This window comes from Acomys minous (genome assembly GCF_964271855.1).
Source record: "Acomys minous genome assembly, chromosome: 2".
In the NCBI taxonomy this organism is placed as follows: Eukaryota; Metazoa; Chordata; class Mammalia; order Rodentia; family Muridae; genus Acomys; species Acomys minous.
The window spans coordinates 129,499,966-129,512,697 of NC_140484.1; the positions used below are offsets into that span (position 1 = coordinate 129,499,966).

General features: G+C 40.6%; 1 protein-coding gene and 1 long non-coding RNA gene across 7 annotated transcripts in view; one reads left to right on the forward strand and one right to left on the reverse strand.

The window, feature by feature from the left end:
• The window catches only part of NARS2 (asparaginyl-tRNA synthetase 2, mitochondrial), a 112,503-nt gene extending 101,310 nt beyond the window's left edge, over positions 1–11,193 (forward strand). For 3 of the 6 annotated variants that reach the window (XM_084774183.1, XM_084774181.1, XM_084774182.1), the window contains one exon: positions 1,476–2,421. In XM_084774183.1, coding sequence (XP_084630309.1) covers positions 1,476–1,620 — 145 coding nt within the window. In that variant the 3' untranslated portion in view covers positions 1,621–2,421. Of the gene's footprint in view, positions 1–1,475; positions 2,422–10,141 lie in introns of those variants that run through there. The other 3 variants (XR_014777594.1, XR_014777595.1, XR_014777596.1) reach the window with 3 other exon arrangements.
• LOC311593108 lies at positions 6,183–10,135 on the reverse strand. The gene is made up of 2 exons (XR_014777599.1): positions 9,113–10,135; positions 6,183–9,068 (listed from the first exon to the last, which is right to left on the reverse strand). It is a non-coding gene; the product is annotated as an uncharacterized lncRNA (long non-coding RNA).
• Positions 11,194–12,732: the final 1,539 nt, after the last annotated feature.

Here is a 12,732-nt window from a genome sequence, read left to right on the forward strand (position 1 = left end):
GGCATGAGTGCTACAACACACATGGCACACACAAATAAATAAATGTAATAAACTAAGAAAAATTCCCAGTTAATTGATAGAATATTTAGGACTGTCCTTTTCTTTTCCTCCTAAAATAACTTCATTCCATGCTAGTTTATTAGAATCTGAGTTTCAATCATAGCTGTAGTATTTTTTTTTTTACCATGTAGTCTTAATTGTTTTAAAGTAGAAAAACATATCATTGAGTTGAGAAGTGGAAAGAAACTTTCAGTTCTCTGCTTCAGGCTAGTGAAGATGCTATCATTTTCTGGCATGGGAGATCACCTCCAATGTTTACCCATGTTTTTCTACTCTAAAACAATTAAGCTTTATGAAATATGCTGCAGATGAAATATTGACTGAAACCAATGCCTGCTCCTGATAGAACTATACAGCCTCATAAAGAGCAAAATCTTGGGCTGGAGGAATGGCTTAGTGGTTAAGAGCAATTGCAGCTCTTCCAGAGTACCTGGGTTTGATTCCCAGCACCCACACAGCAGCTAACAACGGTTTATAGCTACAGTGCTAGGGGATCTGATACCCTCTTCTGGTTTGTAGGCACTGCACTCACATGGTGCCTAGATACACATGCAAGCAAAACACCTATACACATAAGATTAAAATAAATGAATCTTTTTAAAAAGCAAAATCGTTTTCGTAACACTTCATTCTCAGGGATAGAGCATGGCTGAGTTGGTAAAATGCTTGCCATACAAACATGAGGACCTGAGTTCAAGCCCCAGCAGCCACATGAAAAGTCGAAGGTAGCACCTTCCCTCTGTACCACCATCACTGCAGGGAGGAGGGCCACAGACATAGTCAGATCCCTGGAGTAGGCTACCCAGTCTAGCAGAGTCGGTGAGCTCTATCCACATTCAGACCCTGTCCAAAGCGTAAAGTAGTTTGGTTTGGTTGAGGAAGACACCTAACACCCATTTCTGGCCTCCACAGGCCACACACCTAGACATACACATAAACCACATCAATGGCCACCTCTTCATTCTCCTCTGTGTATTGAATGGTACGATTTGAGTGAGGCAGAAATGCTGTCCTTAGCATACCAAAAAAAAAAAAAAACAGAAAATACGTGTGTTTTTTAAAAGGCTAGTATAAAATCTCTGTAGTGTCATGAGGCAAGTTTTCTGTACATGAATGATGCGTAAGTAGCTTGACGAGAAACAAGGGCAAATAACCAAAGCCCACAGTGGCACGACAGGACCCACTGCTGCTTGTGTGAGTAGCCATCGATAGCTGGGCCACTTGCTAACTCCTCCATTTTCATTTCTCTGTAACTTCTCTATTTGTATGGTCTCTGTGGAATGAAAAGATGGGCCTGCTTTGCCACAGAGACATAAACAACAAATGACTGAAAATTACTTGTAAAATACGCAATCCTGTTGAAACATTCAACCTCTTTAAATGTTTGTAAGTAATGACTCTGTCTTTAAAAACAGGTACCTGGACCTTCGCAAGTTTGGATCTGTACCACATGGAGGCTTCGGGATGGGATTTGAACGCTACCTCCAGTGCATCCTAGGAGTGGACAATATCAAGGATGTCATCCCTTTTCCAAGATTTACTCATTCATGTCTTTTGTAGCTGCAAGATCGTTTAATGACAAGTACTCCAAGGCCAAGACTCTGCACATGAGCATACATGTAGTAGACTGGTGTTTGCACTTTGGAAATGTGGATTCCAGTGCACAGTTCCTGTGCTATGAAAAATAGAAGTGGTCTTGATTTCCTTAAAAAGTCAAAGGCTTTGAAGGACAAATAAACTCCCCCAAGAAGAAATACTTAGAGCAAGGGGACTTTCAACTCTATCACCTCAATTAAGAAAAGAAGTAGCTGGGCCTGTTGTCCAGCTGCCGGAGAGGCTGGTACATAAGAGTGACTTGAGCTTGGATAACATCTCGAAAAAAGAGAGAAGGAAGGAAGGAAGACATCGAAGTGTTGGGTCTCAAAGTTTCTCTCAGCCTCTCAGATAGGGTGGTAATGTTTCACCTTGGTTTGCCTTTCATCAGTACCTTATTTCCCTTTGCACTAAAAAACAAAAAACAAAAACAAAAAAACAGCTAATGGCTAAAAATCAGTTGATGCTTACTCTTTTCTGCCTTGCCATTTCAAGTACAGTAAATGCCAATCTTGCTCTTGGGCTTTACTCAACCTTATAGAAGATAACACTCCCTTTCAAGGTACGAATTGATAGATGCAGTTGCTATTCTAAATTGAAACATTCTTCATTGGGTGCTAAAAAGAAATAGCATTTAATAGCTGTTGGTCTTTACTTATAAAAGAGATAACATTAATCATTTAGACTCTTTAATCACTGTTGTAGTTCATTTATATTGGATATTTATAAATTCTCTAGTAGTCAATAAAACAGGGTTTTTTAAATTGATACCTATGAAAGAAGTTATTTTTAAATTCCTCTTGATCCTTTCCCATGAAATTTGTAAGAAAGATATTTTTAATCAAAAGTGGACTGTGGCCTAGTAGAATGCAACAAGGGCCAGTTTGGGGCCTCCAGATCTGACAGTTCCAATACCTTGACAGAATCACTTACTTTGTGTCCAGTTCTTGGACACACCTGTATTTGTGTGTGTGTTTAAAAGTATGCTTAGCCTCGAAGTGTAGCTCAGTGGTAGAACATTTGCCTAGCTTGCTTAGGGCTCTGGGTTTGACCCACAGCACAGGTCGGGAAATGCCACACTTTTAAAGACTCTTAACTGGCTTCATTTATGTGGACCTGATATTGGTTGTATACTCTATAGAATTGAAATGTATCAATTATAAAAGGACATGCATACCTAAAATAATTTTTAAGGTTTCATTAGATAGCTCTTGCAGGTGAATTATTTTAATTTAATTTTACATGTGTGTGTGTGGTTGTTTATGTCTACATGTATGTATGTACGTATGTACACCACTTGTGTGCCTGGTACCCACAGAAGCCAGAAGGGGGCATCAGATCGCATGGAATTTGGAGTTAGAGATGGTTGTGGGGCACTGTGGGGATGCTGTGAGTAGAACCTGTATCCTCTGGACAAACAGCCAGTGCCCTTAGCTACTGAGCATGCCATCTTCCTGCCTCTCTTAGATTAATTATTTTGGGGACTGCAGAGTGACAGGGTCTCTCTATATATCCCTGACACTCCTGGAACTTGTGAAATAGACCAAACTGGTCTTGACCTCAGTGCTGCACCCTGACCCTCTCTTTGGTTAGTTCTTAGTCAGTTTGTTTAAGTTCCATGTCTTAACCTAATTCAAAATTAATATCTGAAAAAAGTGAAAAGAGTGAACTTCAAAACCTAAGGGTTAAAGGACATCTAAGAGGGTGGCTGGGTTGACCTGCCTGATGCGGTGAGCACCTCTGTACCTGGGCCATCTGTCTTTCCTTGAAAAGATGCTCATTCTATTGCTGAATGCATAGGCAGGATATGGCTAAGATGAAGTCCCAGCTTTCTCTGGACTTACATGCTAAGTTTGGGACAGGACAAGAGGGATAATTAGGACCTTCATAAGCTTGCTGCAGCCATGATTAGAGGGAGAGGTCCATTTGTATCTGCAAAGGACACTGTTTGAGCTGCTTTTATATGTCAGTACTGTGTCAGGTGCTAAGCACTTATGAGCGAAACAGAAGTGATACTTCATGGAATTAATAATCTATTGGAAAAGACACCTAATGAGATAAATGTATTATTTCAAATGCGATATGAGATAGAAAGCTGGGCAGGGAACAAGAAGCTTCATAGAAAAGGCATCTTTGAAAAACAGTGATATTTAAACTTGGATGGCTAAAGACAGAAAACATTTCATTTTTAAGTTATTACATTTATTTATTTGTGGGGACAGGGTGTGCATGCCATATACCAGTGCCACGGCCAAGAACAACTTTCTGGAGCCGGGAGCCTGTTCTCTCCTTCCACTATGGGCATCCCAGAGATGAGACTCAGGTTGTGGGGCTAGACAGCAAAGGCCTTCACCTGCTGTGCCACGCCACCAGCCTGTAGCACATGTAAAACATTTGCACCATCAGCTGGTATTGACATAGCAGTGGTAATTTTGTGGAGTAGGGACACAGAGAGAGAGGGGGGAGAGGGAGGGGAGAGGAAAAGAGAAGAGAGAGGGGGGACAGAGAGAGAGAGACAGAGACAGAGAGAGACGCAGAGAGAGAGTAAGTGTGTGTGTCCAAGGAGCTTAGAGCACTAACAATTCCAAACCCTCCAAGAATCATGTCTCTCATGATTTTCAAGACACTAATCTTACAGGATGGCAGGACATCACAACAGCCATGATGGAAAGAGAACTGAGTGAGAAGGTCCATGTTCCAGCCTCAGCACCAGTTTATGTGAGGAGTCTTAGGCATGCAGAATCACCTGTGTGCTTCGCAGCTATTTCATCAGCAGAATTCACTCTGAAGGAGATGAACTCTGAGAGCCCTTCTCTCAGTCCGTGTTGGACAATGATACTAAGAATTGTTTAATCTTTAGGTCACTCTTAGTCCCTAGAACACACCGAGCTTCTAAAAGTAACTGGTAGTTGCACAACAGATTTAAATGCGTGCTAAGGAGTTGTAAGATCTTAGGACATCAGTGTATGTTATATTGTTCGTGCCTTTCGCTCAGACCGTCAGTAGTGCCTTTTCCAAAACTTACTTAATTATTCTTTGTCTTGACAGCTGTTCATACATTGGGTATCTGGTTGAAGCCAAACACTTGTCACATGCCTAAAGATTTCCATCTTTGGCCCAGTATGTGTTTTATCAATAGTTGGACAAAACCAAACATTGCTATCAGATGATGACATATTTGTGGAAAATGACTAAAATAACAATTAAAGCCAGCTTACAAGTAAGACAACAGGGAACAACTTAAAATCTGAGCAGTTGACATATATATAATTGTATATATCTGGATATAGGGAATAAAAACATGATTTTAATACCAGTAGAACACATAGTCTCATCAATCAGTGAGCAAATTTATTAAGCAGACAGTTCTCAAAAGAAGCACACATTTTAAAAAAGAAATACAAAGGACCGATAAGTACACACACATAAATGCTCAGCATCCTTAGCTATAAAGGAAATTAAAATCAAAACTGCATTGAGAATCCATTTTACCCCTGTCAGCATGGCTGTCATTAAGAAAATAACAAATTAAAAAAAAAAGAAAATAACAAATGCTGCTGAGGATATAGAGAAAAGAATTCTTTATATACTGCTGGGAGGAATGTAAGTTCTGCCACTATGGAAATCATTTTGGGGATTCCTTTTTTTTTTTTTTTTTTTTATCTTAAAAGCAACTAAAAATAAAACCACCATATGATCCTGCTGTACCGTTCTTGGATATATACCAAAAGGAATCAGAAGCAGCATACCACAGAGATATATCACACCCATGCTTACTGTTGCACTGCTCACAGTGGCCAAGATAGAAGCAGCCTACGTGTCTGTGAACAAGGGAAATATGGCATATTGCACAGAGGAGCATTCCAGCCACCTTAAATGGAATTATGTCATTTGCAGGAAAATGGATAGGACTTGAGATCATGTTAAGCAAAATAAGCCTAACTCAGAAAAATAGCACACGTTTTCTCACGGAGAAGCCAGCTTTTTGTTTTGAAACAGGGTCTCACTGTGGGACCCTGGCTAGCCTAGAACTCAATTTGTAGACCAGGCTGGCCTTGAACCTCAACCTCCCTAGCTCTGGGATTGAAAGCATGCACCACCATGCCCAGTTAGAATGTTGTTGTTGTTGTTGTTGTTGTTGTTGTTGTTAAGATATGACAGTAGAAAGGGGTTTATTTAAGAGAAATGGGACCAATGGGAAGGAACAGAGAAAAGAGGGTGACAAGGGATAGGGATGTGATCTAAGTACGTGTATGAAAATGTGAAGCCCAGCAATGTAAACGCTCACCGTGCCTCAGTTAATATGAGTATGTGTGTAAAAAGGGTCTGTGAGCCCAGCTGTTTTTTGTAATGTATTAACTAAGATGGCACGTGGAATCACTTCCCAAAGTTGAAAACTGAGGCTTAAGCAATCTCTTTGATATGATGTATAGTACGTCTTATTAGAATTTTTCAATGTAAAACATGGAAAAAACCGAAAGGGGTATTAAGAAAGCAAAGGTAAAATAAAACTAGGTTTTGTTTCAAAAAAAAAAAAAAAAAAAAAAAGGGTCTGTGGTAGCTTGACTGAGAATGGCCCTTGTAGGCTTATATATTTGAGTGCTTTGTTGGCAGCTGGTGGAACTGTTTTGGGAAGGAGGTGTAGCCTTACTAGAGGAGGAGTGTCACTGAGGGTGGGCTTTGAGGTGCAAAAGCCCACTCCAGGTCACCTCTTTCCGCCTCCAACTTGCAGATAAGATGTAAGTTCAGAGCTACCGCTCCAATGTCATGCTTGCCTACCTGCTGCCATACTCCCAACCATGATGGTCATGGCCTTACCCTCTAAAACTATGAGCAACGCCCCCAATTTATACTGTTTTTAATAAGTTGCCTAGGCCATGATGTCTCTTCACAGCAATAGAAAAGTAACTAAAACAAAGTCTCATTATGTTATACCAAGGCTGGCCAAAAAATACTGTCCCCTGCCTTAGCCTTCTGAGTGCTGGTATCTACAGCATGTACCTAAAGCCACACTAGCACTACACTGATAATTTTTTAGGGAAAAAGTATAATTTAATAGTGTAGAATTATATAATAATACTATACAGTATTGTGTGTGTTTGTGTGTGCACACGCATGTTTGTGTCTATGCACATGCGCACAGGTGCATAGACTCCTGGGAGCTGAAGGAGGATGTTAGATTATCAGAGTGGGAGTTACAGGGAGTTGTTTATTCTCTGGGACCCCAGGTCTTTGTGATTGGGCAACAAACACTCTTAGCAGCTGAGTCATCTCTGTAGCCCTATAATAATATTGTTCTAATGTTTTATATATTAAAAATTGATTTGAGTTGAGTTAGGTTTTTCTTGGGAATACTAATTTCCAATGAGAAAAAAATGAAATTCTATTTACCCAACTTTTTCAAATATCACTTTCAAAGGGTAACCACAGCAATTCAAGAGTATAATTAAAAGTATGTTCTAAAATGTATATATTTTCTTGATCTTTAGTTCCCATTGTATTTCAATTTTTGAAATTTCCATCTGACTGTCCTCTTGGCTGGTGGCAGTTGTCATGAATCTGAGGAGAGCATAGTTGTGTGAGTAATCCACTCCAGATCTGTACTCTCACTGTCTGATCCATCCCAGAGACTGCTGAACTGTCACAGATCTGCAAGGAGCTGTTTGCCCTGTGCCCTTCTCAAACAGGATCTGTCAAATGCTTCCCTCTTCAATTCATGTGTCTTACATTAGACATTTAAGCATGACTGAACAGGCATTGAAGATGCACTTGGCAAAATGGAGTAACTCTACCTGTTCTGAATGTCTTGCTTCAGGTAGTTTTCATTTGGATTGCATAGCTGTTTATCCATGTATTTGTTTTAAGTAAGTGGATGAAGTAAGAACATAAAAACACAGTTGAAAGACAGATTGAATTGGTAAATGTGTGGGGTATTTTGGCTTCTGATCAATATTTGTATTCAGTCTACAATCTAAGCTATGTGTAATTAACAAAGAAATCAGTGAGATTAGTATCCACCTGTAACTTCTTCCCAACTTAGACGGCAAGTTAAGAGTTAGGAAAGCACTAAGAAATGAACAAAAGCCAGCCTTACTCGTTCAAACTTCCATAAGTAACCTGGACATTCTGTGGTAGCCAGGAACCCTGGATTCTCTTATTAGCTGTGGCTCCAGAGAGCTCTTATTCAGAGTTCCGTTTGGAGTGAATTTACAGCTTTTATTAGCACATGGGTAGTTTCTGGTGGCCTTTGTTAAAAAAAAAAAGCTGCCAGGTGCTTCCTAAATTGACATCAGGCAGGTCTGTCAGTAACTTTTTTCTAAAGCCTTAAGTTTCTGTGGTTGTTGCTAGTCTTATGACTATCATTTGGACATCACTTTACAGTTTCTAAAATGTTTTCACATGTCTTATTTGCCTAATTCATAAAACAGTATGTTGTAGCTCTTGCTCCCTTTCATTGGTGTGGTCTTGAAATTCATTGGGTTAAATAAAAGATAGCTTAATTAAGAGAGAGAAAGAGAATGACTACAGATAAAGTTCACTGCCCTCAGCCTCCAAAGAAACTAAAACCAGAACTTCCTGGTAACCAAAGAATGTCGCGTCTTAAACCCCAGCATGTTGTAAAGTACACCTCTGGCCTCTGATTTCTTTGTTCTACCGAGGGAGAAGGGAATTAAAGTGGAAGGGACACACACACACACACACACACACACACACGAGCTTAAATATATTCTAGTAAAAAGAAACTGAAAATGGGGCAAAGGGCACTAGGTCAAGCAGTTTATTTCAGTTTATTGTGCTTCGGTTAACCTCGGGAGGGATGGATGATGGGATACAGGGTCACATTATGTAGCCTAGGCAGGCTTCAAACCTGTGATCCGCTTCCTTCACCCTCCCAAGTGCTGGGATTACAGGCACGCGCCACTATGCTTTTTGCCTTACCTTTGTTTCCTTCCCTCCTGATTGGATCCTATGTAGCCCAGGCTGGCCTGGTACTCAATATGTAGCTGAAAATGACCTTGAACTCCTAAGCCATTCCTATCTTCCCAAGTGCCAGGATTACAGGTCCACACCATCACTCTAGGTTTATGTGGTACTGGGAATCAAATCCATGATAGACAAGTACTCAACTAACGAAGGGTCATCTCTAACCATCCTCAGTTTCTTAAATGAATTTATAATCCTATTTTCCTCTTTGATTATCTTAGATGTACATAGAAAGATGGAATAGCTTGGATGAGAACTGCTGATATTCTTCCAAAGTAATGGGCTTTTGTTGTTTTAAAATACTCCTCTGAGGTGGCACACACCTGTAATCCTAGCACTTGGGGAGGCAGAGGCAGATGAATCTCTGTGAGTTCAAAGCCAGCCTGGTCTACAAAGTGTGTCCAGGACAGTCAGAACTATGCAGGGAAACCCTGTCTCAAACAACAAACAAAAATATTCCTCTGATAATAGAAACTTAGAATACCTGTCTAGTAAAAGTTCTGGTATTTTGTTTAATTTCTTTGGTTGTTAGTTTAGTTTAGCTTTTTATTTTTATTCTATTTTTCTACTATAAGTACACAGCTCAATGTATTTGGCAGAACCTGGGCTATTTACAACTGTGGCTGACACAACCTTCTGCATATGCTGACTCCACAAGAAATGCTGGCTTTTCTGTTTTTGTTAGGATCCTAGTTGTTGTTATTGTTTTTTTGATTTCTTAGTAGATATCATATCCCACTTCCCAGCCATCATATATAAAACCTCTCTATTTCCCCATTCTGGGTTATTTGCCAACTGTCCTTGTAAACAGTAAATAGCAACTCACTGCCTTGGTTTTATTCCAACAGAAAGGAGGTTTGGTGGGTGCTTCCTGTTTGTTTATTTAACTGGTTGATTGCAGTCCTGGCAGTTGAACCCAGGACCTCACACATGCTCTCCCACTTACTCCACTAGCCTAGATGCACCGCCTCAAGAGAGAACTTTTCCTGTCCTCGGGGTTACCATTAGAAACCCCGGCCTAATAGTAACTAAACTGATGTGTAGCTCGGTACTAAGTGAGGAATGTGGTGACACTTTTGCCTCCCAGGCCTTCTCTTCTCCAGTACATAACTCAGCTGGATAACTCTATTTTCCTGGGGTGGTGTCCCCCTCCAGGTCACCCCTCAGAAGTATGTCCTTCAAATATGGCTTTTGGCTGAGAGCTTCCCTCTGCTGTTCACCCTGCAGCTCCCGTGTGTGTGTCCTGGGAAGACGTTTTTGATAGGAGAACTTTGAAGTCACCTACTGTCCACCTCACAGCATAGGGTGGTTGCTGTACCTCCTATACATACTACTAAAGACTCTTAACTCCACATTGAGAGAATTCTGAAGCAATCCCAGCCTCCTTCACTTTTGGATTACACAGACAGGCATAGGTCATTTACCACAGCACAAGACAACTGAAGCACACTGCATTCTTCACTGAAGATCAGCACTAATACATAACTTTTTTTTTTTTTTGCAGTACCACAAAAGGCAAGACCTGGTTTCCATATATTTAGTATATGTGTGGCCAGTGATCTCTGTAAATGTAATTCCCACCAGCCGTATTCTCCATTACAGGATTTTTGCACTGGGCAAAATGATGAGTTAAATTTCCTGCGAGAACATTTCCTGAGTATTTGGTGACAAGGAAGTGATACAAGCCATAGAAGACCCTCGCTTGAGTCTGATGTTCTAGTTCCTGGCTGTGTCACACTCAACTATTTACTCAATCTCTGAAGTCTGCAAGCCACCTACAAAATGAGACGAAAGCTCCTATAGTGTTGGAAGAAGCTATGGGGTTATATGACAGGGTTTCATAAGTTGAAAGCACTGTCCAAGTGTAAACTCTCTTAAGGGAAACTTTCAAAATTAAAAAATAAAAGCATACCTAAATTAACACATGTTCATGTCATATGAAGTATTTTATAGCTAGTAAAGTAATGAGAAAATATGCTGATAATTTTGAACAGTTAAGGTTTTTTTTCCAAATTTATTTATTTTACATATATGAATGTTCTATCTGCATGTACACCTGCATGTCAGAAGAGAGCATCAAATCACATTATAGATGGTTGTGAGCCACCACATGGTGGCTGGGAATTGAACTCAGGGCCTCTGGAAGAGCAGAGCCATCTCTCCAGCCCCAGTTGAGTTTTAAACTGTGGATAAATGCTGTATACATAAAAGAGATAAATCAGTTATTACAGGCCAATAGCATTGTGTGGCTTTTCCTTTAAAGACTTTCTAAGTATACAGTTCAGGTCTCTAAGCTTTTATTGACCACTCACTGTGCCACACCCAGTAATGCACTCTGTGCATAGTGGTAACTATGGCGTGCCCACTCGTCTTAGGGACTCCCAGTTCATGCAGTCTTTGTCATAGCTTATTGTTTATACTGATTGAGTATATCTTGAATAGAACAGCCCATAACTGTCATTTTCTTACATGTCATGTAACGATGTAAGAGCTTCCGCACTGAGGGAAGTTCAGACGGGTTTTAATTCTTTATGTATGTAATAAAGGATACTTAATTGTACAAATGTCCTACTCAGTGAACACAGTGGGTTTGCCCTCTGCATTCTGTGTTGTTGCTGTTGTTTGAGACTTGTTCTCACCATGTCAGCAGGGACATATAGTCCAGGTCTGCTTCAAACTTGAGGCAACCTGCCTCAGCTTCCCAAGTGCTGGGATTAGAGGTATATGCGGCCATGCCTGTTTGTTCCCAGTGCTTTTACGCTCGTTTTTATGCCTCCATATGAAGCAGAATGATCCCCCCTAGGAACCCATGCATCAGAGCCTGCCATAGCACTCACCCACACACACTTCTCCCATATCTCCTCCTCTCGCTGTGTTTTTTTCTCCTGCTCTGGCTACTTTTATACTATTTCAGTGTCCAGGTGCTTCCCGTTCCTTTTTCCACACCAGTACCCTAGACATGTCAACTGGAAGCAACTGCTATCATTTGTCTAGACATCAACATGTGCCAGTTAGTATTTTAAAAAATCAGAGTGGGCCATTTGCTGATTAATGACCACCAAAAAAAAAAAATCCATAGAATCAAAAGCAGCAATCAAAAGAAATATTGGAGTCTCGAAGTGTTCGTTGCTCAGTTGATAGAGTACTTGCCTAGAACGCTAGATCTCCAGTCGTGCATAACCAGGTATAACAGTGCATGCCTGTAGTCCCAGCATTTAAGAGGTAGATACAGAAGAAGGAGAAGTTCTAGGTCACCTTCAGCTACGTAATGAGTTCAAGTCCAGCCTGGACTGCATGAGGCTCTCCTGTTGTAAAAATTAATAGGTCAGATCTGGTGGTATATGCCTGGAATCCCAGCACGCAGGAAGCTGAGGTAAGAGAACAGTAAGTTTGAGGCTAAGCTGAGTTGCATAGTGAGATGCTATCTCAAAACATACAAAAAACAATCTGAAGGTTCAACTAATTGTCTCTAGGATTTGTGTTTCTAAAGGTGATGTCTGTCGCATCTCTCCTGGTATTGCTTCTTGAATACAGTGACTCAGCAGATGACTTCTCAAGACCGGATCTGATTATTTGCCGTTGTAAGCCCAGGGCCTACCAATGCACCGTGTATATGGTATTCGGGTAATATTATTCGGTGATTATATCCAGCTGAAAAAAATCCAGAAGCAGGCTCAGGTGGATTGGGCTGAAACTGCTGAGATTTTCAGTTCATGATTTTCTTCAAGCTTACCCTTATTCTAGACAGGCTTCTTGCCTCCAATTTAAAGTAGTAACTACTTATATCCTCTAGTTCAACAAATGTCCCTTGCCCATGTTGATGACCCAAAAGCGAGCTGAAAAGTCTCTATTTCTTTAGACCCTGCAGTGGTGGTGAGTAACTTGTGATTTCATCTAAACACGCCTCCTGAAGCCATACGATGGGGCAGTTCCTGAGAGACCACTCTGCCGTCTCAGTATTGTGCTGCTGCACTTGAGGTGGTAGTTTCTCAGCGGATCCTTCCTGAGAATCAAATGCCGTCTGCACAAGTAACCATTGCTAAGTAACGCGTATTTGGCTATAAGCATGATATTTTGTATCTGAAAGAAACACAT